The following is a 27,956-nucleotide window of genomic DNA, read 5'->3' as shown; positions in this document are numbered from 1 at the left end:
TCATTTTTATTTTGTATTTTTTTATTGGTACATTTTGTGGGCGGGAAGCCTGGCTTCCCTTGGCATCCATGAATACACACCATTGATTGGAGATTGGCTGCGCTTTAGAAGAGAGTGAGAGAAAGATGAGTGCGAGACAAATGGGGAGAGAGAGAATGTGTGTGTGCGTTTGTGTGAGAGAGCAACAGGGAGAGAAAGAGGAGGAGATGTCTCTGTGATGGATAGATAGAAAGAGTATATAGCTTGTGGTTAAAAAATGTAAGGCCATGCCGGTGCGCAAACAGTTGGACATATCTCTCTTCAATTTATACCTCCTCTCAAAACACGGGTCCTTATTCTCCAATCATGGATTTCAAATAATTGAATTGGTGTTGGCATTASCTGGAGGGAGTTTTCACCATTTTTAAATTCATGACACCGAGTGTGGAGAATCGGGACGCAACCTGCCCCATTCTCTGTTCTACTCCCACTGTCCAAACAATATTTCTCTAACTTATCTACACTCCTTACCCCTCCCCTTCTCTGCCCTCCCTGCCCAGGCACTCTCTATCACCCTCCGTATCCTCCTCCCTCCCTTCCTCCCCTCCTTCCTAGTGAGCCAGTGCCCAGGGGCCTCCCTGGGGGCAACACACCTGTGGCCCATGAGGGCCCCAGTTCCCCCTGCCGCCACGTCCAGGCAGAGAGGGCAGTGMGTGAAAAATGGGCTGCCAAAGAGTCATATGTCAAACCCAGGAATGCCTCTCTGCTCTGCCTCTCCTTCTCTCTTTCCCTTTCTTCAAGATCTCTCTCAACTGAGAAATAACAAACAATACATCATCTGCTTAATGGTTTCATGCCGTTTTTAATTACATTTCATTAGACACCTATATATTTTGGAGGCCCCTAAGTGTGTACTAGGCACTGATTGGTTGCAAGGCACTTGTCATCAGAAAGGCATAGGCTAGGGGATGCTAACCATGAAGTTCAGGCTGATACTGTATATACTCCCCACAGAGGGGTTTACATTCCTTTCCCTCCATCTTATGGATACGAAACCGCATAAACAGTAGCCACAAGTCAGTGGCAAGTGCTGCACATAGATTAGATGTACTATCCTCCCTTAGTGATGCGAGCAAGTCGATTCCAAAAGGAGAGCATTTAAAGGAATGGAATCTTTCACTATCACTCTTATCTTCTAAAACATGCAGGAATTCCTCGCTCCCGGACAGCAATTACTCACACCAGCGTGTGTAGGCCTAAGTTTGAAGGCTTCCGTGCGTGTTGGGGCATGTGTGTGAATGTCTGTGTGGGTGCCTCTGTAAATGTGTGCTAGTTTATTAAGGACAATTCCACCAATCATCATACCCGTCGTATTTCTGYATTTTGTAAGTTATATACCTTAACTTGATTGCTGACATGGAAAACATTTTGGGACTATATCAACAATGGACTAATGAAACAAATACCAAAATAGATTTTGGGTGGAGTCTTCCTTTAAGGTTTTGTGTGTGCATGTGTGTGTTTCAACCAAATAAGAATGTGTAAATGCTTGTTTATGCTTGTTTATGCTATTCAAACCTTGAATAGCATAAAGTGAGTGATCAACTCCAAAAGTCCACATTGTTAGACTATAATATCATGGAAGTACAATACTCAGGTGACAGTCCCCAATAAAGTTTGACAGTATTCAACAAACATGATTCTATATAAATCATTATACCCACTGATAATCCCATAATCGAATATGTACATATACATAAGATTCTAATTGCCCTGACATAGGGTGGTTTAGGAAAGTCCCAGTATGTAGAGTCTTTATTAAGGTCATAGGTAGTCTTCACCTGTCTCAATGCTGCTCCAGTAGACGTTAACACAAGACAGCTACTGTATATCAACTTACTCTCCCCAAATATTGAAGTTGTGGTCTGTACCTAGTGAACTATGAACCAATTTCAAGCAGTTTTTTTACACTGTTTTTGTGAGTTCTGGTTAGTATTTATTAYGGCAAATAAACTAAGGTAGGGATGGCACAAAACTGCCTCAATTATATGGCTTTTTTTTTTTTTACCCTGCACTCAGGTTGTGTGGTTACATCAAGACATGGGTCAAATACATGTATCACAAACATTCAAATAGCTGAGGTACGCTTGATTCAGCTTCACCCACATGCCTGAGGTGCAGAGTTTGCACTTTTTTGGGACTATTCCAATGCATTTGCCACATGTATTTGACTCATCCGAACACTCTCAACGACTTTCCTTCTCTCGTCGTACTTCCTCCCTATCCCCCTTCTTACATTGAACCCGCTCTCTGAAATAATAAAAAAATATCCTTGATGAAGATAAGAAGCTATTTTCAGACATAGCATTTGAACATATTACAGCCCCTATAGCCCTTCAGCCTTACACAAACCTTGCTGTAGAAACCTAGCTACCACCCATACCAATGCCCAGACTGCCTGGCAACAGGCTACCATCCCCAAACTCTGGGGCTTTACCTTTTTTGCCAGAGATTTACCGGCATTCACACGAGGCAGAGGAACAAAGAGACGATCTGTCAGACAGACAGAGAGGCCCATGCAGAGACAGACAAATAGAGAGAGATAGTTGGCTCAGTGTACTGGAGATGTGCTGTTCTCTTGAAACAGAAGCAAGGTTCCAGTTGGGAAGGTGAGTAATAGTCTCTTGGCACACTGGTTCTTTTCTTAAGGTAGCCCCACAGAAGGGTAGCTAGTTAAACACACCAGGCAGGAGCAACTGATGCGGGATCTCTTGATCACTCTTGATAACTCTGGGTCACTCGGGATCTCTAAAGGGGAGGTTGGTGATCTGGGATCAGCCCATGGATCTCCTGGATCAATAATACATGCAGGGCTGGAGGCGAAAGAGAGCTGCAGCGAAAGGGAGCTGCATGGGGATGGCCTGTATCGCTGGCACAGGAGCTTGAGTTTTTTCAGGAATAGGTCTGCTGAGGACACGTCGTTCATGTTGTGTATATACATTGTGTGTGTGTGTCCATGTGTGTGCATGCGTGTCTGTCTTGGAGATATCTCGGAAACATGGTTTGGAAAGACGGAGGGAAGACTATACTGTTGGCATGGTAATATAAAGAGGGCAGGGGATGTGCAGGAGCAAAGGATGAGATGGATGCGATTAAGAGGCTTGCTCCACAGTGATTCCAGTAGCAGAAGGTATGGGAGCTTTCACCTCCACCGGGCTCTCCTTCTCATCCTCTTCGTCATCCTCCTCTTCCTCCTCTCCAATATCATCATCATGCTCCGGGACAGCGAGCCCCGCCGGACGATCAGTGGTCAGGTGATAGTCCAGGCTCCCTGCTTCTCCATTGAAGGTCAGCTTGGCCTCTACGCTCCCAGTGCTAGAGGGACTAGCCAGCTCCTCTCCTCCCTCCACACCCAGCCCTTCCTGGGAATGCACCTCGGCCAGGGGTAGATCCCCATCCATGCTTCCCAGGGGAGGGATATCCACGTGGGCATGCCCGCTAGGCGAGCCTCCGGGCTGGGTTGAGTCCTCCCCTTCGCCACGCATCTTCTTCACATTGAACGTCATGGGCGACACCTTGAAGGAGGAACTCTTGGAGGCAGGGCTCTTTGGGTGGTTCGGTGTGAAGCTCTTCTTGATCTTCTCGCGGCTCGCTGTCGGCACAATCTTGGTGCTGATCTTGTTCATCTTTTTCTCGATGTTCTGGCGTGAGAAAGCCTTCTTCAGGCTGTCCACCTTCTTCAGGCTGGAACGCTTCAGCCGGTCTGCTCTGGATCTCTCAACGGAGGGCCGGGATGCTCCCAGACCCAGCGTTGCCTCTTCCTCCAGGGCTTCGTCTTCCTCGTGGTGACCCCCAGCATCATCGTCGGAGGAGGACAAGCTGATGGTATGGAGACCCTCCTCCTGGGAGCGGTTGGCGTCTGTGCCGGCGACGGATGGGGCAGGCACCGCAGGGGCGTTGTCCTCCAGCTGGCTGGCCTGGGGGGTCTTGGGGGAGTCCTTGATGAACACGCTGGAGGGGATCTCGTTGTCTTCCTGAAATACAGATGGGAGAGTGTTAGGATTAGGAAGGTGGTCATGTGAAGGAATGGGATGATCACTTGAACCAAGCCTTAGGTCATGACTTATTAATCAAGTGGATTAACACAAAACCATGCACACTATCATTGTTTTTGATTGTCAAATATAAGTAGCAGCAATAAAACATACATACACACATGTATATCAATAGCATCTATAATTATGTTTAATTTACATAAATCAAACTGTGCATATGCACTGCAATAATGAGCCAGTATACAGTACATCTCCAACCCTCTTCCAGAACAAATAGTTCCTACGTAATCGCAAAATTTGAAAAATTACATGTATGCCATTTTTATGCTGCTATTTTAAAATTAAACTCTCATGGGAATATTTCTAACCACACATGCACATAATCCACGCAAACATTCAATTAATTTCTCCGTACATCATTTGCCGCTGTATACTTTGGCAGCCATTAACGAATGTCAAGGTTCAAGTGTGTAACAGTTTTGGACATGTTGTGCACATCTTTTTCAGTAAGAGCTGACTAGAAAGAAACCAGTCTCCACATGTTTCTTTTCTCTACTCCTGCAGACATCTGAGGAATTCCTACCTGTTTCTCTGCACGAGTCTCCCCCCTCCCTCCTCTATTCCTTCACTCTCTCCAGCCATGAAAAAATGAATTGCTATATTGAGAAAAAGGAGTGTTAAAAAGAGAGGGTAGTTGAATCCCCTGAGGTATCTAAACAACTTTGTTTGTTTGTCTTCTCTCGTCATCTTACCTCCTTCTTCCTCCCCTCCTTCTATGCTCCTCCATCTCCCTATTTTTCTCTCTCCTTTTCTCTCTCTATCCCTTTATACACACACAAACACACACGCACACACACACACCTCCTCCACATATATTATAGGTAAGCAGCTACAGTATATCGTTGGTTGTTTGTCATCTGACAGCTTCCAGAGCATTAGGTACTCAAAAGTACTAGTTGCAGGTACAAGCCACACCCATTGATAAATGTCAATGCTGACGTGAAAGTAGGTAAGGGTTTGGAATACGGTTAAAACGGAAAATAAATAGAAATAAAAAGCAGTGCCAAGCACTGGGATTGAACCCATGAGCTTCAAAACCATAGCCCACAGTTTAAACCCTTTGTCTATCCCATCCACAATGCCCTAGCAAGCCTACTAKATACTAATAGGTGCTCGCTTTGCCCCTAGTGAACAGTATTGAATTGCATGCATGCACAAGACATCTCCCAATGTCCTGGGGATCTGGACAAACGTCTAACACTGTAGTTGATCTGGTGGGACCTGGCTGCTTTTTTGTTTGCATGCATCTATCTCTTCACATGTTCACTCGGGGCTCAAGATATGCCAACGTAACTTGAACTTCTACGACAATCATGCAATTGTGTCAAAAGTGGATTCACGCAAATGTTTGAGTAAGTCAGGATTCAGTAAATGACCCAGAGTGGAAAGTAAGCGTGTGTGGTGTGTGTGTAAAGTGGGTATATTGGAAAGCCCCAAACTATCTTTGAGAAATGAATCTCCTTTGTATTTACTGTGTGTGTGTGTGTGTGTGTGTGTGTGTGTGTGTGTGTGTGTGTGTGTGTGTGTGTGTGTGTGTGTGTGTGTGTGTGTGTGTGTGTGTGTGTTTCCGCATGTGTGTTAGTATATGAAACTATGAGTAAATGTGCCCTCCATCATGTATTACACAGCATGGAAGAATGCTGGAAGCTATAGGAAGGATGCCACACATTGCTTTTCTGACCATGCCATTTGTCAATAGGTTGTCCTTAGTGTCTAGTTAGGGACCAACCAGAAGGACAGGAACAGCCCTCCCCCATCAATCACTCACTAACTCACCACCAATTGTACGCCCTTTCAGGAAAGAACATTATTCTTGACAGACTAAAGGCCCCTTGAAGAGGCCTCTCTTTTTTATTGAGGTGGTGACTGTGACACATTGATGTATTGTATTACATAAAACACAATTATGTTAATGTACCATGTTACTTTGAAGAAAAAATAACCTGGGTCATGTTCATTAGGGCATGCAACTTAAAATGCTTTGAAATRCTGTGTAAAGGAAAACATGAAATTAGTGTTTCTTATTGGACAAGTCCAGGTATTCACTTGCTGTTTCAGTCTGTTCGCTTCCATTTGGTGCCTAATGAAAGTCTATGGAAAGAAACACTGCTTTGAAATCCATTAAATACATTGTGGAGCWTACAGGAACGCCGGTGTGCTGGATTTTTTGTCAAACATTGATATTTCTCCTCTTTGCACCTGGATGACCACCAAATCTAGGTCCAAAAGGCTCCTTAACAGCTTCTACCCCCAAGCCATAAGACTGCTGAACAATTCATCAAATGGCCACAGGGACTATTTACATTGACGCAAAGTAAACAACCAATAATCATACATCACCAGCCTTAACTAAATATATGAAATGCCACTTCACCGTGAAATACCATATTAACCTGCAGATACCCAGGACCTTACCTGAGCCACGCACTACATGATTCACAGCTCAGGTGGAATTAGGCAGATTCCAAACATGTGCAGCTTCTAGTGACAGTGGAGGTAAATCTATCATCAGTGTCCTGTTCTTTTGAGTTCCTCAGGATGGAGAACAAAGCCTTTTATTTAGAGGCTCCGGCTTAAAGGAAGTGCCTCTAAATGCTGCGCGGATTCACAGTTTTACTAATTTCTACATCATATGGATAGACCCATTTTATCAAAGCCTCCATTGACATGGTAATCAATATGATTGTTTATGTTGAACTCTGGCTTGAGGCAATGATTCTTACATGCACTAATGTGTATTTAATATGGATTAGGTAAATCAAGATTGACAGGATTCTCAGGCGTTCCAGGCACATTAACCTTATCCAAAATGTATTTATTGCACAGAAGAACAGCTGACCAATAGCATAGGTCAACTTTTGTACTATGACGGATAGTAGATTGACATAGGCTAGTGCTTTTGCTTTTCGTTAGGCCTACTCATCTTGTTGGCTGAGAAAAGTAGGCTAAATGTGGACAGTTCTTCAATATGCGCCTCGGAATTCGATGAGAGGGACGAGCGCAGTTGCGCCCCCCATGTGTCTGTCTTCATTCACTAATTTTGTGTGCATTTCTTATTTAACCTTTATTTAACTAGGCAAGTCAGTGAAGAACAAATTCTTATTTTCAATGACGGCCTATACCGGCCAAATCCGGACAATGCTGGGCCAATTGTGCGCCGCATATGGGACTCCCAATCACGGCCGGTTGTGATACAGCCTGGATTTGTAGCCTACTTCTTAGCTGAAATGCCTGTGAGATGGACCCAATCATGTGACGAGCATTGGCTACAAATCCACAGAGACATGTGAGTGAGAGGTGCTTCGGAGCAGTGCAGCTGGGAGAAGGGAACTATAATTATTATATTCAGCCCAAGGGCACAACCGCCACATTGGCAACAAAAGGCATGGATTTTTTTAAAGGGGCATTACGGTCACACAAGGGGGGTGCCACTGCAAAATTCGAGGCTTGGTGAGATGATTATCAAGTGCTTGTCAAATTGTGAATGAGAGACTGATGAATTGTGTGCAGCTTTAGACTTTTTTCATAATCATCATTAGAGTCACATCATAAACATTTTACATTTACATTTTAGTCATTTAGCAGACGCTCTTATCCAGAGCGACTTACAGTAGAGTGCATACATTTTATTACATTTTACATACTGAGACAAGGATATCCCTACCGGCCAAACCCTCCCTAACCCGGACGACGCTATGCCAATTGTGCGTCGCCCCACGGACCTCCCGGTTGCGGCCGGCTGCGACAGAGCCTGGGCGCGAACCCAGCCCAGCCTGGGCGCGAACCCAGAGACTCTGGTGGCGCAGCTAGCACTGCGATGCAGTGCCCTAGACCACTGCGCCACCCGGGAGGCAACAAAAGCCTTAGAAGCCTTAGAATGTATTCTAATCAAATACGTAGCCCAACGTTCTTATCCTAACTAAAGTTGAATAAATAACTCTAAATTAAGTATACACAATGCCTTGTGTATTCAGACCCTTGACTTTTTCCACAATGTGACCCTATTCAGGAAACTAGGCGTATGTCGCGGGTCACTACTTCACAGGAGAGCCGTTTGAATGTAAACTTTTTTTAAATGATCAAAATGCGCTTTTTTGACAGAAATGCCTTCTCGAAAATGTGAACGTTCATGTGCCTTAATAACAAAGTTGTATGCCATCTGTAAATACAAATACAATTCTTAAATCAGCCATGATTGAGTGGGCTGGACATGCTGAGAAATTAGTTTGGATTGGTTTGTCATATAGCCTTCTTCTGTCTATTTGACCTGGTCTGTATGTCTAGGTAATCCTGTCTAACGTGTTTTTTTAATGTATCGTCTATTGCTCTCCACTTTCTTGGGGACCGAGTTTTGAAATCAGTGGAATTAGAGTATGATAACTAAGGGGATGGAGAAAACACCTGTCTCAGGATTACATCTTCAAATTAAGGGCAACCGTGGCATCTGTGACAGGGAGAAGCGTGCATCCATGTATACGAGCAAGATTGTCTGGCTAGCTACATTTTCAGATGTTACACGTTTCTAATTTTGTCAAAGTCATTTTCATTTCAAGTTAAAGTGTACTGTTAGCTAGCTAGCTAACATTAGCTGTCTGGCTCCCTAGCTAGCGTTACTTGTAGGATCTGTGTAGTAATATTATTCGTATCTCAGAGCCATTTGCTTTGCTAGTTATAGCCTGATATTAGCTAGCTAATAATGAACCTGGTTGGTTAGCTACCTGCAGATTCATGCAGGGTAGTAACGTCACGAGTTGGGATTATGGTTTATTGTTTAGCTATCTATCTAGCTACGTGTCTTAACAAAATACTCCACTATGCAAGTAACCATTTCAATAGAATGATCATGATGTCACTGCAACAACTGTTGATAGACGTAGCTGATAAATTCACTCTGGCTATCTAGTCTGATTTCAGAGCACTCTTGTCTGAGTGTGCCAGAACTCAGAATAACTGACACATTTACAAACGCTTAACACCTGTTGAATATGGCCGGTGTCAGTGAACGTTGGCAAAAAAGCATGATCAAATTGTTGCCAGCAGCACAGTTGCAGTCACCAACGCTCAAGATAAGATAAAACAGCCTAACCAGCTCTGCTCGGGTGAGTAAAATGGTCACTGAGCTGTTCTCTCATTTTTGTCTGGAAGTAGCTAGCAAGCAAGCCAACATTAGCCAGTTAGCTTTGGTGCTTGACTGCTGTTGTTAGGACAGATTGCTCGGATCAACCCTACTCCTCAGCCTCACATGTGAATCCTTAAAGAGATGGGTGGGGCTAAAGCTTAAGAGGATGCGAATGATGCTGAATGTGTGTAGCCAAAGAAGAGCTCTCCAGTAGGTGTAAAAAAAAAAATAATAATTTAAAAGGTGTACCAAACATTCAAAGGCCATTTTCTCAAAAGTGAGGTGAAAGTTTATCAACTTTCAAAGCAGAATTACTTTCCCATTGTTCCTCAACTATAGTGTGTGGTATAACATTTTATAGCTCTGAGTTTCTACTTTTATCCAATGTAAAAAACACACAATTTAAATTGCTATTACATAAGACCGAATTGAGCCGGTCGGTCACATATAGCATAGCCATATCAGGGCCTAAAATAAGGACAACTCAGAGTATGGTATTCTGTTATTCTGAAGTAGACTACATTTTCTTCATATCATGTTTCTTTAGATCTGTCTAAAATAAATAATGGATTTATTGTGATTGTGTATATTACATTTATGTATTATACTTTTTAAAATGTAGATGTTACAAAGGTCTGCATCAGTGTCTTGTAGGTTATGCGTGGAAGCCAGGAGATGCTAAATGTTTTTATGTTAATTACATTGTCAATTACCGTGAGACCAGCAGTTATTTGCTTGACAATGATCGACTGACAAAATTTCATGACCGCCACAGCCCTAGTTAGCACCTCAGGGCACAGGTCTAGTTTCAACCAGACCTCACTGGGTTAACCTGTTCTCCCTCTTTCCTTCCTTCTTATCAACCATCCACTCCCTTCCCTCCATTTCTCCTTCCTGCTGTTGATGAAAAGAAGCAACTGTCCCCATTTCAGCGCAGAGATGACAAACATATCGAGTGCCACACCCATACTTATCCTTCCAACTGTAGCTCCAAATGCAATGTTCCAAATGTTCAGTGGTGACCCGTCATTCAGGGCAGGTGGGGCTGTTTAGCATGTTACTTTGGCATTAACTTCTTATGGCTGGGGGCAGTATTGAGTAGCTTGGATGAATAAGGTGCCCAGAGTAAACCCTCTGGGCAGCCCTCAGTCCCAGTTGCTAATATATGCCTATTATTAGTATATCTGGATAGACAACACTCTGAAGTTTCTGAAACTGTTTGAATGATGTCTGTGAGTATAACAGAACTCATATAGCAGGCAAAAACCTGAGAAAAAATCCAACCAGGAAGTGGGAAATCTGAGGTTGGTCGATTTTCAACTCAGCCTCTATTGAAGATACAGTGATACTGTATCATTTATGAGGCTTCTACTGTAAAGGGGGGCTGAATGAGAGGGGATTGAGTCAGAGGTTCACATGAGAGGTAGCTCCCGTTCCATTTGCTTTTTCTGAAGACAAAGGAATTCTCCGGTTGGAAAATTATTGAAGATTTATGTTAAAAACATCCTAAAGATTGATTCTATACATCGTTTGACATGTTTCTATGGACTGTAACGGAACTTTTTGACATTGTCTGAAACTAGTGAACGCGCTTCGTGAGTTTTGATTTGTTTACCAAAAGCGGTAACAAAAGTAGCTATTTGGACATAAATGATGGACATTATCGAACAAATCAAACATTTATTGTGGAACTGGGATTCCTGGGAGTGCATTCTGATGAAGATCATCAAAGGTAAGTGAATATTTATAATGTTATTTCTGACTTCTGTTGACTGCACAATATGGCGGATATTTTTTTGTCTTGATTGGGCTCTGAGCGCCGACCTCAGATTATTGCATGGTTTGCTTTTTCCGTAAAGGTCCAGCGGAAAGTATGGACGAAAAGTTAAAAAAGTTATATTACAGTCCGTAAAAACATGACAAACAAAGTATTGAATCAATCTTTAGGAGGTTTTTAACATAATTCTTCAATAATGTTCCAACCGGAGTATTCCTGTGTCTTCAGAATTGCGATGGAACAGAGCTCGCTCTCACGTGAACGCGCATGGTAAAGAGCATGTTCAGGTCATGGCAGACCTGACTCAATCCTCTCTCCTTTGGCCCCATTAAACAGTAGAGGCATCAGACAAGGTTCTAATGGCTGTTGACATCTAGTGGAAGCCTTAGGAAGTGCAACATTACCAATATCCCACTGTATCTTCAATAGGAGCTGAGTTGAAAATTGACCAACCTCAGATTTCTCACTTCATGGTTGGATTCTTTCTCAGGTTTTTGCCTGCCTGATGAGTATACTCACAGACATCATTCAAACAGTTTTAGAAACTTCAAAGTGTTTTCTATCCAAATCTACTAATAATATGCATATTCTAGCTTTCATGGCTTTGTAGCAGGCCGTTTACTCTGGGCATGCTTTTCATCCGGACGTGAAAATACTGCCCCCTACCCCAAATCATTTTTAATACATGTCACATGTCGTTTTGCAAACAATGTAAAAAATAAAATAATTGAGTTAATAAAGTTCCATGCAAACATGTTCTCTTTTTTGCTTTCTTGACCAAGGCAGCTCCAAAATGCAGGTGTTTCAGCCTAGCTCAGTGCTTTCTGTGGTGGTGGGGCAGCCAGCGGAAAATATGAGGCATAGGGGTTGGTAATGTTCTCTAGTTGCGGCGTGATTGGCTCAGTGCTCTGTCACTCTGCAACATCTATGGGTAGAGCATGAAAATTCAAGCCCCTTGGGTGCTGCCATAGATTTACATTAGAAGTCCAAGAAGGCTCAATGTCACTGACCACAGATAAAAGAACGTCAAATCACATTATATCTACCGTAGCTTTGATTGGACTGATCATGTCAACATACTTTCCAAATCTTAGCTAGCAAGCTAGCAGTCATCATCATGAATCAAGTCGACAATCTACTGGCAAATCCTTTTCAATCCTTGTCAAAAGAAGAGAAATTATGAAGAGAAATTATAGATAAAATGTATCGGTGCTCATCGGCCATTGGACATAAACATTACACAACGAGTTGGAAATCACAAATTCAACAATGAGTGGTTTGGAAGGAATCAGCAGTGCAAAGCAATCACTAGCCTGCTATTCAGTGGAGTCACTGTGTTGTCCAAGTCTGGGTTTAAGGGTCTGTTTTCCAAGCTTAAAAGGATAAACATTCAACATGATGGGACAGAAAATAATGAATACATTACCCATGCTGTCAATCCAGCATGACTTCTGCTGTGTTCAAAACAACTGGAAACTTGGAACTGGGAAATCTCAGATTACAGAGTTCAAGATGACTGGGAACACGGAAAGAAACGAGCTCCGTCTGGGAAAATACGTTTTGAACGGTCATCCAACTCGGAATTCCAAGTCGGGAACTCGGACCACCTTCTAGAGCACCGACATGAAGATCACTGGTGTCCTGATTAAACCTTGTTTTTGTTCAGTGTTCACAGTTGTCTTGAAAATACCATGAAACCAGAGAATGCCAGACCTTGATGACAAAGTTTGATGACAACATTTGCCCACGAAGGACTGCCACGCCACCTTGCTGTTCAAGTCAGCACAGTACAAGGTGAGTCCAAAAATAGCTTGTATGCTGCTGCATAATGATGTAATATGCCAGGGAGAAATGCATACTATAGCTAAGAAAGTAATTCTAAGTGTATGTTGTGTAGTAAGCTGTTAGTATCCCATGTGCCTAATTTGGTCCCTTTCCCACGCCTAACTGATTCTACTGTTCTGACTTGGTGGTGCACATGTAGCCAATAGCCTGTTTTAGAGAAATGTCTTCATTGAATTTTCTAAGCGCTTTCATWGTCTGCTTATATGCCCCCTTTATTTATCCTATGGTTCTGAATTAGTGTACAGGGAGAACACTGTAAGAACGGCCCATGTTCTGAATTCTGTCGCTGTACATTTCAAAAGTACTGAACAAATAATTATATTAACTACATCCTTCCTAGCTCGCTCATTGTCTTAATCAAAACGATGGATTGCCTCTAATCTGCTCGTTGTCCCCTTCTGCCATAGTTTGTACATCTCAATTGTCAGTAGAAACCACATTTGTATAAGCAAGTCAGCCATATCAGCTACAGTACGTTTTTTAAAAGGCAGTAAATGAGGCTGAATGAACTGTTTCGCTGCCAGACAAGGCTTCACTGATAGCCAGGTGGAGAAGTGGTAAGAATTCACATGGTGCTGAAAAGAAAACTCTGCTGTTGGGACAGATTTATGTAGGCCCTAACAGTTTTTGGGCACCGTTTGTCATCGTTATACTGCAATTAATATATGTTTTAGTGTTGTGTTGTGGCTTTKATGGCATGCATCAACAAAAAAAATGGAGGAGTTTGCCCCATCAAGATTTACATGCTAAAATCACTGCTGAACATGCTTGAGAGGGACTTTAATGCTTGAGAAGGAATTCAATTATGAATAACTGGCTGTTGTTTTAACAGCCTTCTCTACAAATAGATGTTAGGCATTGACATAAGGTATGTAAATGATAACAGGAACCCATTTATTGATGTGACCTCCCTGTGCAGTGTGTGTGTCCATTTGTGAGGCTGTGCGTGTATTCAAACACATCATTGGACCTCACACTATGACCCAGTATCCATTGGGACCTATTGCAATTAGAACTTTTAAACTGGGACTCTCAACTTAGTAGTGGATATTTTTTTATTTAACCTTTTTTTTAACTAGGCAAGTCAGTTAAGAAGAAATTCTTATTTGCAATGATGGCCTACCCCGGCCAAACCTGAACGACGCTCGGCCAATTGTGCACCGGCCTATGGGACTCCCAATCATGGCCGGAAGTGATACGGCCTAGATTCAAACCAGGGACTGTAGTGACGCCGCTTGCACTGAGATGCAGTGCCTTAGACCGCTGCGCCACTCAGGATGCCTACAATAATTGTGTGTGTGTGTGTGTGTGTCATTTACTTTTTCTTTTTTTTTTACTTTTCTTTAATTAGGCAAATCATTTAAGAACAAATTCTTCTTTACAATGACGGCCTACACGATCATTGAGATGCTTTTGCTTCACTAATCTAAACTTAATTGTTCAATTGTGCATGTATTTGCTCCAACCCTGATCCAACAAACCTGATTATATTAACTCAACTTTGTTTGAGCAGAGCTGGATAAAAAGCCTGCACACCCAGTACACTGTAGCTCTTCAGAAAGGTCCCCTGAGATAGACAGACCAGCTACTCTGAGTTGACGAAGGGGGCAATGTAAGCCAATCCTGCAGACTCTTTATGTTCTTTAGAAGAAGTATGGGTGTGGCACGATAGTGTCATCACTGGCTTGATGAGATCAGCAAGGAGTCTGGCAGCAACAAGCCACTTCCGTCTATGTCCCCGTTTGATACAGTGACACAACAACAACAACAATATTTTGGATCTCAAGTCATTCAAGAGGCACACTTAAAGTACTGTCTTTCCTCTACTGCGTGTGTGTGTGGGTGTGTGCCTGTGCATATGTCTGTGTATGCATGTGTGTATTCTCGGGATTGCATTATCCACCTAGCTCATCTAGCCTACCGGTGTATTAACTGTCATATCTCTAGGGTAATACATTAGCTTAACATTTCCCTTACCCAGATTTCATAGCCTACATTTAAAACAAAGCCCTGTCTCTACAACACCAAACCACATGCAAACAAGCCGTGAAGCGAGGGTCTATCTATCCTGAATGCTTTTTTGAGGGGCTGCCAAATGACACCCTATTCCATATTTAGTCAGGTGTGTATAGGGAATATAACGCGATAGGGAACAGGGTGCCATTTGGGCCTCATACATAGACTTAATGTGGTCTCTATGGAGAACAAGTGTATTTTCTGAGCACTCCACAAATCTACTAGCAAGTTGATTCCTGTGGGGCGGCGGTTGGCACAGGTGGGTTGGCACAATGAGTCAGGTGCCAACTGGGGACTCCGTCAACGAGCGGGCACCACGTCACATCACTTACTTACCAACACACAGCGGCACATATATACACACACACACACACACACACACACACACACACACACACACACACACACACACACACACAGACAGACACACTATTTCAGGAGAGAGGCATGGGAGGTGCTCAAAGGAAGGAGAAAGAAGACAACGGAGAAACTAAGACAAACTAAGTCTGAGTCCTCAGAGATACTTGGTTGATTGCCCTGTTATTGTGTGGCTTGAATGGAGAGGAAGAAGGCTCGATGCACATTCAAACAAATGTATTAACGCATCCCCTCAAGGGATGAACTCGACACACAACTTGGGCACAAACCAAAAGTCACCGAACTCATTTCGAAAGCACTGAGTTTCTCTTCTCTTCTCACTGTCTCTGTCTCTCTGTATTTATGTCACTCTCTTTTTTTCTTCACCTTTTCACCCTTCCTCCATCTCAGTCCCTTCATTTCCACTTTATCTCCACAGCCACCTCCTCCTCCCCCTCCCGACATTAGTGTCATCACGTCCCCTTGTCCTGGGAAAATAACAAACCTGGAGCCTCTTCCCTGAGCCTCTTTCCATGGAAATTTGACTTCATCTGCATGTGCTTTGATTAGCCTGCCGCAAAGCATTGTGGGATTCCACTGGGTACACCCCAGTGTTACGTAACATTTATTCCCCCCGTGTCAACAGGGCCGTAGGAAGGAAGGAAATGGGTTTCTGTCGTTTGGTGTGTGGAGAGATCAGCCATGTGATTGGCTGTTACCTTAGTAAAACATACAGTACATTACCAGGGGAAAAGGGAAACAGGTTAACACACATGGGCACACACACTGGCAAAACAATGAACAGGGGAAACACACACATACCAGTACATGCAAGCAAGCGCGCACACACACACACAAAGACACACAGACAAACAGACACACACACTGGCAAAACAACCCCGTCACATGATGGTTTTCTGATTGAACAGCCAATATGAACTGAGGTAAAGACAGATTAGCATGTCTACTGAAGACAACTGTCATAGACTTGATATGAAGCATCCTAGGTGTTATGTCACGCTCATGTCAGCATTACGTAGTTTACCGTATTTCAAGTCAATACAACATAATGACTCATCATGCCTACCCGTTAAGTGACCACACAGGATGGCACAACAAGTTTCAGGGCCTCTTCCCCACCCATACCGAATGGGACAAAAAAAAAAAAAGGCATGACTGAGCTTATGCAATTACAAAAATACAATGCCCAATTCAACTCCAAGCTCAAGCTGCTAACGTGCTAACCAACTCAATGCCGGTGCGTAGAGTGGCATCAAAACATCCTGTTGACATGCCAAGCTATGGGATGCCTATGCTAATCTTGTTAGCCCTTTTGCACATTGAACTTGTTCTGTTCTTAGCATTGTTTCAGGACAATGGCGTGGGCGTATATCATGGCCATTGTGTCGATAAGCAGCTATGGAGATAATACACTTTTTTGTTGTCAGAGTAGTTCTTGATTGTTGCATTGTTTACTTGGTTTTTACTTGGAAACGTCTACGCGAGGTCAAAGGTCAAATCGAAGCAGAGAACTCCAAGAATTGTCTCGAGCCCTAGTTGGTTGGAATCAAAAACAGTAAAAGTGGGCTATTGTTTTTGCTTTCCTCAGCCCCTAACTTTTGGACCTTGAGACTTTGTCCTGGGAGYGTGGATGAATGGCTGCCTGTGCCACTGTTCAAATGTCAAAGAGAAGCAAGATAACTCACATGAATCCCATCTGGATTGAGGCCACTGACAAATGACAATTGTTTTCTCTTTCCTAACTCTATGGCTTGGTTTGATTCCTCGCTGGTCTCCCCCAGTCACCTCTTCTCCACCAATTACATTTACATTACATTTAAGTCATTTAGCAGACGCTCTTATCCAGAGCGACTTACAAATTGGTGCATTCACCTTATGATATCCAGTGGAACAACCACTTTACAATAGTGCATCTAACTCTTTTAAGGGGGGGTGGGGGGTTAGAAGGATTACTTTATCCTATCCTAGGTATTCCTTAAAGAGGTGGGGTTTCAGGTGTCTCCGGAAGGTGGTGATTGACTCCGCTGACCTGGCGTCGTGAGGGAGTTTGTTCCACCATTGGGGTGCCAGAGCAGCGAACAGTTTTGACTGGGCTGAGCGGGAACTGTACTTACTCAGAGGTAGGGAGGCGAGCAGGCCAGAGGTGGATGAACGCAGTGCCCTTGTTTGGGTGTTAGATTCAATTAGATTCAGAAAAGTCACCACCTGCATGCGGAACATAACCAAATCGCTCACGGTGTGTGTGCGTAAGAGTCATGACACACACACTTCTGGGAGTTATGGGTCTATAGGGACTCTTTTCTTTTACCATTAATGCAAAATATATTTTTTTATCTTGATACCTTAACTGAACTGTTGAATTCTAGCCCTCACAGCATACAAATGGACTTAACTTGGTCCAAAAGAAAGTATTATTTAAGTATTTATTGAATAATACAATAGCTTGGGCTCGTTTCCAATACGCTTATACTGTCCCTTAGGTGATAATGTTTCAAYAGAGAATTGAAAGCGCAACCAGAGATGGGCAGTATTTCTGTTGCATGTAATTGAAATACTGTATGTATTTCAATTACTTCTGAGTATTTTGTAATTGATATTAAACAGGGCTGAACTACAGTCCAATGTGTTTTGTAGATACTTTCGAGAGCTGTAATTGGTATTTTCAAAATACACATTTTTATAGACATTCACATTTTGTCGATCGTGATTGACTGGTCAATCTCCAAGGCATTCTTAGTCAATCGCCAAACATTTCTGTAAAAACCCAACACTAAAGACTTGCGTTCCTATATTTTGAATTAGTCTCGCGCTATTGGCATTAGGTGCACCCAATTCACCTGTACTGCACGACGGGTAGGGGAAGTGATCCCATTTTGAACCATTTCATGTGTCTAAAGGTACAAACTCGGCCATTATGACGTTTTTAGTTATGTTAAAAAAAAATCTGAGTGGTAGATCTCGGGTTGCCTCTTGAATCAGAAAAAGTTGGTGACCACTCCTCTAAATAGATGGCTCTGATAATACCCAGTGGGCTTTGTAGTTCATTTTAGAATATACATTTACATTTTTGTCAGTTAGCAGAGAGAGTGACTTGGTCAACAAAGGTAGATAAACAACATATCATAGACATAGCAAGTGAAATGTTTCTGTAACTGTTACTGAGAATGTTTTTGCTGTTTGGGCTGGCTACTTGCACATTTATTTTTGTATTTTAAAATGCAAAATACATGCATTTTAATGAAATACATTACAAAATACATGCATTCTACAGTTTATTTTGATACATTGATCTTTATGGTATTTTGTAATTGTATTTTCTAATTATATTTTGTCATTTATGCACATCCCTGAGTGCAACAAAGTAACCCGGGGTTGTCAAACCGCCCATGCACACAAGGAATCATTGACAGCCATTGGCAGTATGCACAATGTCTTAGGAGACTGAAACAGTGAGACGCATATAGTTGTCAAACCTGAATTGGTGAAAGGCAAAAGAGCAGGACTCAGGGTAGAAATAACTAACACTCCTCAAGACAAATACATTAAAGAAGCCTCTCGCTCTCTCACTCTCAATTTCAATTTCAATTTAAGGGGCTTTATTGGCATGGGAAACATATATTTACATTGCCAAAGCAAATGAAATAGATATTAAACTAAATTGTAATAAACAATAAAAAAATGAACAGTAAATACTTCATGTCAACCTTTCCTTGTGTTTTCATTTTGTCTAATTGCCTTCACATACCTCCTTCCCCTTTTCTATTCCTGAACTTTTCTTTTCAGCTCTTTAACTTTGTCCACCTCTGTTGTCTTTTTTTCTCTTTAACTCTCTATTTTCCACCTCTCTCTCTCTCTCTCTCTTTCCCTCTTTCTTTTTTTTGGACTTCTCTCTCACCGTAGCCTGTTCAAAAAGAGGGAGATTAACAGAGGAATGAACCACAAAGGGAAAATGAGAACGATGACAAAGGGAGGAGCCACAGGGTAAACAAACATATTTGTTCATTTAAGTCTGCAGGTCTTTCTGGCTCCACAGACAGGGACAGACATATTAGGTGTCATGACAGAAACAGGGTCATGTTCAATAGACTAGGGCACGCAACATTTTTTTATTTTTATGTTTGATTATGCAACAGAAAATTAAAATGAGTGATAGTCCCTCCCTGTTTCAGTCTGTTTTCTTCCGTTTGGTGCCTATGAACACAAGACAGATGAGTGTTGGGATTCAAGGCCCACATTCATGTTGCGGTAGCTGTCACTGAACAAAACTCATCCATGCACATCGGGGGATAAGGAAACAAAAGGCTTTGTTGTTTGAGAGAGAGACAAAAACAAAATTATTGGAAGGAGAGGGTATTTGTACGTGAGCCCTGCCTACTGAAACATAACACCTTTGAGATCTTGGCACGCACGCACGCACGCACGCACGGACGCATGCGCGCGCACACACACACACACAATTCATGGCTATACCCTCAGGACAGTTTTGGTCTTGTGCTTGGACCTGTGGAAATAGATTTGCTGTATAACATAGACGCTGTAGAGTTGACTATGCATACTTTGAATAACACACGTCTACACTATATCAACCTTGTGGATCATGGATATTAGAAGGATATGAGAGTGTAATAGGGACTGTAACTGATTTGCAAGGCCTCAAGTTAGTTACAGTTTTTTTTCAGTCACTTTGGTGCAATTTTCAAAAGTGTGTGGTACAATGTTCACAACTCTTAGTACACACCTCAAAACAGATAATCAAAAAGGCAGTTGTTGCAAATCTTCAAGCACATTTTCAGTTGACTAAGTACAGTAACACCCAAAATGATAGTCTCTTTTTCACCAAACGTAATTAGTGTTTCATCTAGAAATACATGTTTCACATTACAATACATGCTCATATAAAGTAATTGCCTTTCGCAATGCAATGTTCACGTTCATTTTGATATGATTGTCTTCTCATTTGTTAAAATACATTTTACTATTACTTAATCTGACTACTCTTAAATGATAATCACTAAACCGTTTGGTAAACCTATAGATTTTAAGCTGTTTTTTCTACTACAGATTTTCAGAACTATAGTACATAGTGAAAATGTATGTATGTAAAGTAGAAACATAAAGCATGATATATATACTGTAATGTACTTTTAAGATGATCACTATTATGATTTGATTTTACACCTCTTTGGGCTGGACGTGCCGCTAGCGGCACACCTTGACGACATCTGGTGAAATTGCAGGTGGATGAACAATGAGGACATTTACTGCAAAGTTGATGAGAACCTATGGCCAAAATGCAAAGTAGTGCCTGCYAAACATTGTTTCTTTAATTTGTTTACAGTACACCTATGTTATAATTATATCTGAACAATACATGTAGGCTACGTGTGATGATTTAAATTGATGTATTTCAGTCCTTGACTAATAATGTCCTGCACTATGTATGATGTCATGTTTCATGTGAACCCCAGGAAGAGTAGCTGATRCTTTTGCAGCGGCTGATGGGSATCCTAATAAATACCAAATCTCACATGAAATTTGATGCTCAGTCAATTTGAATGGGGTAGTGCAAGTGTATTGTAAAATGTGAAAACTGTGTAATGTACTATACTTTACAGTACTGTAGCATATATTCAAAAGGCAATTTTGACACGTATCTTGCATTTTTTGCTATTGGATTAACTGGTTGTTAAAATAACTACATTGAAGATATATAATTATGTTGCGTTTTGGTGATTAAATCAATGTTCTCATGATGTTTCACAGTAAACATTTAAATTTTGAAGAAATGGTTGTGTGGTGAAGGATTTTTTCAAACAAAATTAATGCACAATAAAACTGTTTTGAATGAGACTTGCTGTGTTACAAGTGTAACCAATTTGGAGATTTGTTCTACGTTTTGAAAATGTCTTTCTAGTCAGGTTTTCTTGAGTTCAAATGATGGGCATGGTTCAAATACTGTAGAAATGCATCCTTCCTTTCCACAGTACCTTCCTTCAACTAATCACAGATCTGGATTGGTTGGATTGGTAATGGTTGGTAGAGTAATGGGGTAGTAACCTTGCTTTTACAGATGCCATTTCTTAATTTGCTCATCCTGTTGTTGCAAGAATTTTCCTGCACAGCAAGACATACAAACTTGTTGTAATGAATACTCAGGGAGAAAAGGGTGTAGATTCACACGCAGAGCGCGGCAGGTGTTTATTTTGCCTTCACGGAAGGCAGGCATTGTGGTCACAGGAAGGCAATGGTCATACACAGGTGGGCAAACAGGCAAGTAAATCAAAACTAGGACTGAAGGCTATAAATAGTTCTCAGAAACGAGCTAGGAAAAGGCTTAGTAGAGTCAAAACGAACAACACCTCACAAAGGCACAAACAGAATGAACTGAACTAAATAAGGAGCTGATGAGACCAGGTGAGTAACTAACACAGGTGAAAACAAAGAACAAAAATGAAAGACAGGGCGACGTTCAAGAACACAAAGAAACAGGGCTACGTTCAAGAACACAACGAAACAGAACACACGKTTGACTAAGAAAATAATTACAGAACCTTACACTTGTAGTGTATTTAAGGTTTTAAAAGGCTTCTAAAGTTCGTAATTTCTACTTTAAAATGTCAGACTTGATTTGCGCTAACGAAAAATGTATCAAAAAATGTCCTATAAAAGGGAAAAGGGAAATGTCCTATCAAAATGTATAAATAATTATAGTCACATAACAATATATATATTTTTTTAATAATAATATTTTCTTGCTGTGTGAAACTGGCTCAAATTAAGGTATGGGCTTTGTACCTATCCAGTCACTTACGGAGTTCTGTTTATTTAAAGAAAACAAGGAGGGAAGGGTGCATTTCTAAGGATTTGGAACATGGTCTTTAAGAATGATGAKTTGAATCAGGTGTAAAAAATGGAAGAAAAAAAACTGTGTAAGGCAGCTAACTGGCCCTGCCTTATCCTGTATAAACAACTTTGTTAAATAAACCCTAATACTGTGAAGATCAACGGTGGAGAGAGGAAGCAGGTACAGTAAGAACATTTAATAAACTACGGACATGAAAGAGGACAGGAACAGCGTCTGGACAGGGGGCAAAGTAACGACATCAATGCTGACACGGGGATGAAACAGAGGAAACAGACAGATAAAGGGGAGGCAATCAAATAATGATGGAGTTCAGGTGGGTCCACTGAGGCGCAAGTTCGCATAACGAAGGTGACAGGTGTGCGTAATGATAGGCAGTCTGGCGACCTCGAGCGCCAGAGAGGAAGAGCGGGAGCAGGCGTGACAAATACAGGTGCTCACTCACTGCCACTAATGGTGACAAGCCTAGAGACCTTTGGTCATGAGTTCTGTGACAATGGCAGTAAAAAGTCTGTTAGCTAACAAAATAAAACTGAATGAATTAATTAATTGAAGCTGACTACTGAACTCTTCAATTTGATGAGCTGCATGGTCCGATTTTTTTAAATATATGATGCCAAAGTGTTTCCTTCTTACTTATAGAATGCAACGGTTCAAGTACAGTATGTTAGTTAAAAATACTAATGACTGTCACGTATACTCCCTCTCCGGCACTCGAGGTCACCAGGGTGCTCATTATTATTGTCACGACTTCCTCCGAAGTCGGTCCCTCTCCTTGTTCGAGCGCCGTTCGGCGGTCGACGTCACCGGTCTTCTAGCCATCGCCRATCCACCTTTCCTTTTCCATTTGTTTTGTCTTGTCTTCCCACACACCTGGTTTCAATTCCATCAATTACATGTTGTGTATTTACCCCTCTGTTCCCCCCATGTCCTTGTCCGGTATTGTTTATTGTAAGTGCTTGTGCACGTTATGTCTGGTGTGYGTCGGGTTMTGTACCCATTTATTGATTGTTCTGTTTTCCGGTGGGTTTTTATTATTAAACTGCGCCGTTGGAAACACAGTTTTTGCTCTGCTGCGTCTGACTTCTCTGCCGCCAGTACGCACCCCTTACAATTATGCACACCTGTCACCATCGTTACGCACRCCAGCACCTCATCAGACTGACCTGAACTCCATCACCTGCCTGATTACCTTCCCTACATATGTCACTCCCTTTGGTTCTTTCCCTAGGCGTTATTGTTTCCGTTCCAGTGTTCATGTCTGTACGCTACGTGTGTTTCTTGTTTTGTTCTATGTTAATTTATTTACTAAAGCTTTCCTGAACTTGCTTCCCGACTCCCAGCGTACACGTTACAGAATAACGCCTCCCCAAAGGGAAGCATCAGGGAGTGTTTATTTATTTTTTGTTAGTGTAGGTGACGTCGGGTCCGGGTGTCACTAACGGAGCAACCGGGGATGCTTCAGCTGGCTTGTCAGGCTTCCATGCCTCAGCCGGCACATCAGGTTTACAAGACCCGGTTGGCCCGTCAAGCGTCCGTTGCCGAGTCTACCGAGGAAGCCTCAGCTAGCTCGACAGGCTTCCATGCCTCAGCTAGCTCGACAGGTTCACAAGACTCGGTAGGCTCGGCAGGCTCCCATGCCTCAGCCAGTTCGTCAGGCTCCCATGCCTCAGCCGGCTCGTCAGGCTCCCATGCCTCAGCCGGCTCGTCAGGTTCCCGCGCATCAGCTGGCTCGACAGGTTCCAGTGCCTCAGCAGAATTTATTTATTAATGATTCCCTGAACTTGCTTCCCGACTCCCAGCGTACACGTCACAATGACAGATACAATGTGAAAGATCAAAGATCCCACAACATCAGCCATGCGTTCTCCAGCACGAATACACTGTAATACAAAATTGCATGAGTCAAATGTGTTATAGAACGTCTTTAGACGAGGCTGTGTATTGTTTTAGTGATGCAGCATGTTTAGTTTGGGTATGAAGTGTGTTTTCATTCGATACATTTGGATTTAAATGTGCTTTGATAATGTGTGTGATAGAAGGTCATCACTGTTGTTGTCACTCCATGCCTCTCAATGATTAAATGTCCCATAAACACTAATGAGCTCTCAGAGGACTTCCCTTCCCATACCACCTTGCCAATCCTACTACTTATCTTGAAATTTGCACACATGCATGCACACACACGGACACATGAACACAAACACACACACACCCACAACAGATGCCTGCACACATGCATGTACGCATGCACGTGCACGCACACTCATGCACAAACACACACACACAAATATGAACTGCCCAGCAAAGTATGTTGCATACCACGATTGTGTTACTATCGCTGTTTCCCATTTTAATATAAATGAACGTTTACCCTCTTGCCAATCCAAGACCTTTCACCTCCCTGGAATCAACAACTTACTTTGTCACAAACAGAAACTAGCACATGCCATTGAAATACTCCTCTTCTGTGGCTGGGAAGAGGAGAATATGGAGACAGGAAAAGCACTGGAGCACAAACACAAACAAACAATGGGCCAAATTACAGTAATTAAGGACTACAGTTTCCCCCGGCCTCGTTAAAGCCAGTTACGTAGAGAAAAGCAGCCGAGCGGCAGGGACCTGTCAGCCTATCCATGGCAGCGCTGGTCAGTGCTCCTTTGGCCCAGAGCGGTGGATATCTACTGAGCGCCCTTTGGAGCGGCATGGTGGCATTTTCACCTCGGGTGGCATGTACAGAGCAATGTGTGTTCTCAATTAATACGTGGAGAAATCCGTCAGTCAGAGGAGAGACATTTTCTAGGCCAGGAGCAAATAAGAGACAAAAGAGMGCTCAGGGGCGTGGAGTAAGAATTGAAATGCCTTATCGGTGAGTCACGTTGTTTGTGACTCATAGCGTGTACTTTGTAGAGGTGTGTGACAGAATGGCATCCTCTGATGGTGTCTGAGAAAGGAGGAATAGCTGCACGTTCAAATGATAAAGATAGGTGGTTTGTGGCGAGGCTGCTCACATGCTTGGGGTTTATTGGTTCAGGAACAGCCAGGGGGAGAGAAAGAGAGAGAGAGAGATTGACAAAGAGAGAGGATAACTGTAGAGAAACACAGAAATACACAGAACGAACAACTATAGGAAATACCTGTGGATAATCAACTATAAATGTGCAACCATTAGACTAGAGTCATGCCGTTCGAGCCAATGTGCAGTATTTGCACCTGTTGCTATTGAACATAGTACAATAGCAACCATTACCAATCCAACCCATCCAGTACCTGGGTAACCAGATAAGATCAGTCCCTAGGAGCTTTTAGGACTTAGCCTGTGTCAATATGGCTCACCCTTTTCCTAACTGAACACATATCGAGCCCTATCCAATCATTAGAGAATATACTGGCCACACAATGATTCAGTATATTTGGTATAATGGAGCTAGGACTGAGCAAAGAGTACGGTTGGGAAACACTATGCAAATAGTATTAAAATCACCTGATCACACCTTTTATGCGTTGGCTCAGTTGGTAAGGGCGTGACACTAATCATGCTAGGGTCGTGGGTTCAATTCCTGCAGGGATCACAGTCACATATTACACTTGCATCCAAAGTGACTTACAGTACAGTTAGTTCATATATGTTTATATTATACATTTATTGTTATGTTATGTATACGGTCACCCCCAAAATTATTGGCACCCTTGATAATGACGAACTAAAAGATTGTATAAAATAAATACTGAGCTATATTGTATGCTCAGAAAAATGGGAAATGTCTATTTTATTAAACAATTACTCATAGAAATATATTTTTGTCTATCAAGTAATATATTTTTTTACTTCAGAGGAGGACAAGCAAGATAAAGTCACTCAATGTAAATGCATAAATCTAATTTAACTACATTTGAGATCATTATGCATAAGGGGGGTTTGGTCTTGTAGACAGATCTAGAGTATTACCCTCTTTGACACCACACACATCACACACACACACACAACACACACACACACACACACACACACACACACACACACACACACCACACACACACACACACACACCACACCACACACACACACACACACACACAACACTCTCCTCTTCTTCATATCCTATGGAGTCTTCAAACACCACTTCCTTTATACGTAGTTACATTTTCCCACCATGAATAGAGAACCTGAGGGGCCGAAACTGTACACATTATTCTAAAAGATCTTAAAAACAACACCTTTTTAGCTTTGCTTTTTCCTTATTAAGGTGTTTTTTAGTCATTCAGTTTTTATTGTTACTTTGGTTTTTTATCCTGTTGTTGTTTTGTTGTAATATGAACATTTCTTTTTTCATTACGTTTTATGTTTTTTTTTCCTGTGAAGCACATTGCATGCATTCCATGTCTGAATTTTGCTGTATTCATTTGATTTGAGATCCGCTTCTCCTCCTCACACACTTTCACACAGCTGCCAAGGCCCATTGCAGCTGCACAGAACGCAAACATACAGAAGGAGGCTGGCACACTCTTTACATACCCTTGCAGTAACTCCCAATGTGCACACTAGCTTTCACGCTGCACGGATACTACCACACACACACACACACACACACACACACACCACACACACACACACACACACACACACACACACAACACACACACACACACACACACACACACACACACACACACACACACACACACCACACACACACACACAAAACAAACTCATACTTTTCAACTTCTCACAAACATTTTTGACATTCTGTTCTCCCGCTCACACAATTGACACACATGCACACAAACAAACAAATACCTTTAACACGTTTAACATTCTTCCCCCTTCTTTTTTCACAAACAAACTATACTTTCAACATTCTCACAAACATTTTTGACATTCTGTTCTCCCGCTCACACAATTGACACACATGCACACAAACAAACAGATACTTTTAACACGTTTAACATTCTTCCCCCTTCTTTTTTCACAACCCCTACACAGATTACGCACCCTTACACATTCCTCACATCTGCTTTTCCCTTATTCCCCTGACACAAAAGCTCATCCATCCAACCCATCCCTCCATCCGCCACTCCATCCCTACCTGGAAGATGAGAACTTTGAAGTGGTTCCTCTTGAGCAGGTGTCCATGGTTGGTCTCCAGCCGCTTCACCTGTGACGCCTGCTTGTCCAGCCGCTCCCGCACCTCCTTCATGTGGGTGTTGACCTTGTGCGAGCGCTCCAGCAGCTTGTTCACGCTGTTGGATGTGCTGGTGTGGTTCTTGGAAAGGCGRGTCACGTCACCCTGGACCCCCCGCACGGCACCCTCCAGGTCGGCCTGACGCAACTCCATGCGTTGCTGGTTCTCCTGCACTGCCTCCAGCATGTTGACCAGCTTGTCGAGTAGAGCCACCACTGTGATGGCGCTCACCTGGTCCCTGGCCGTGGGACTGGTGGGACTTCCAGGTCCGTGGCTCCCAGGGGTTTTCAAGCCCAGCCTGGAGAGGGTGTTGGTGGGGGACGAAGGAGCTGGGCTCGGGCTGAAGCTGGACACCAGGAGGTCCATGTTGTCTTGCTGTGCCTGGTACTGCTGGGGGTTGACCAAAATGCTGCTGCTGTTGCTGCTGCTGCGCTCGGCGTGCGATGAGTCTTCTCCCATGGCCACAGGGTGGAGGTGTTAAATGTCCTCTTTTGAAGGGTTTAAGTAAGTTAGAGGGCTAGAAGTGGAGGGATAATGTGGACCGACTTGTTCTGAGGTGTGAAGAGTCTCTGTCAGTTAGTTGACGTTGTTGTTGTTGCTCCAGAGAAGGACTGAGAAGGGAAGAGGGATTCTCTCCTCTTGGTTGTTTTGGTGTCCCCTCCCCTCCCCTTTTTTTTTTTTT

At 42.6% G+C, this 27,956-nt stretch overlaps 1 protein-coding gene across 1 annotated transcript; it reads right to left on the bottom strand.

Moving 5' to 3' along the window:
* Window positions 1–27,924, bottom strand: cavin2a (caveolae associated protein 2a). Its single transcript, XM_024000734.2, has 2 exons — window positions 27,179–27,924; window positions 1–4,013 (listed from the first exon to the last, which is right to left on the bottom strand). Exons 1-2 carry the CDS (start codon window positions 27,731–27,733, stop codon window positions 3,132–3,134), a joined length of 1,437 nt encoding a protein of 478 aa, XP_023856502.1. The 5' UTR covers window positions 27,734–27,924; the 3' UTR covers window positions 1–3,131.
* Between the last annotated feature and the right edge of the window lie 32 nt (window positions 27,925–27,956).

The sequence above is a fragment of the Salvelinus sp. IW2-2015 genome, linkage group LG2 (genome assembly GCF_002910315.2).
Source record: "Salvelinus sp. IW2-2015 linkage group LG2, ASM291031v2, whole genome shotgun sequence".
In the NCBI taxonomy this organism is placed as follows: Eukaryota; Metazoa; Chordata; class Actinopteri; order Salmoniformes; family Salmonidae; genus Salvelinus; species Salvelinus sp. IW2-2015.
Note: the sequence above shows the minus strand (reverse complement) of the source record. Positions and strands in the feature narration are given on the sequence as shown.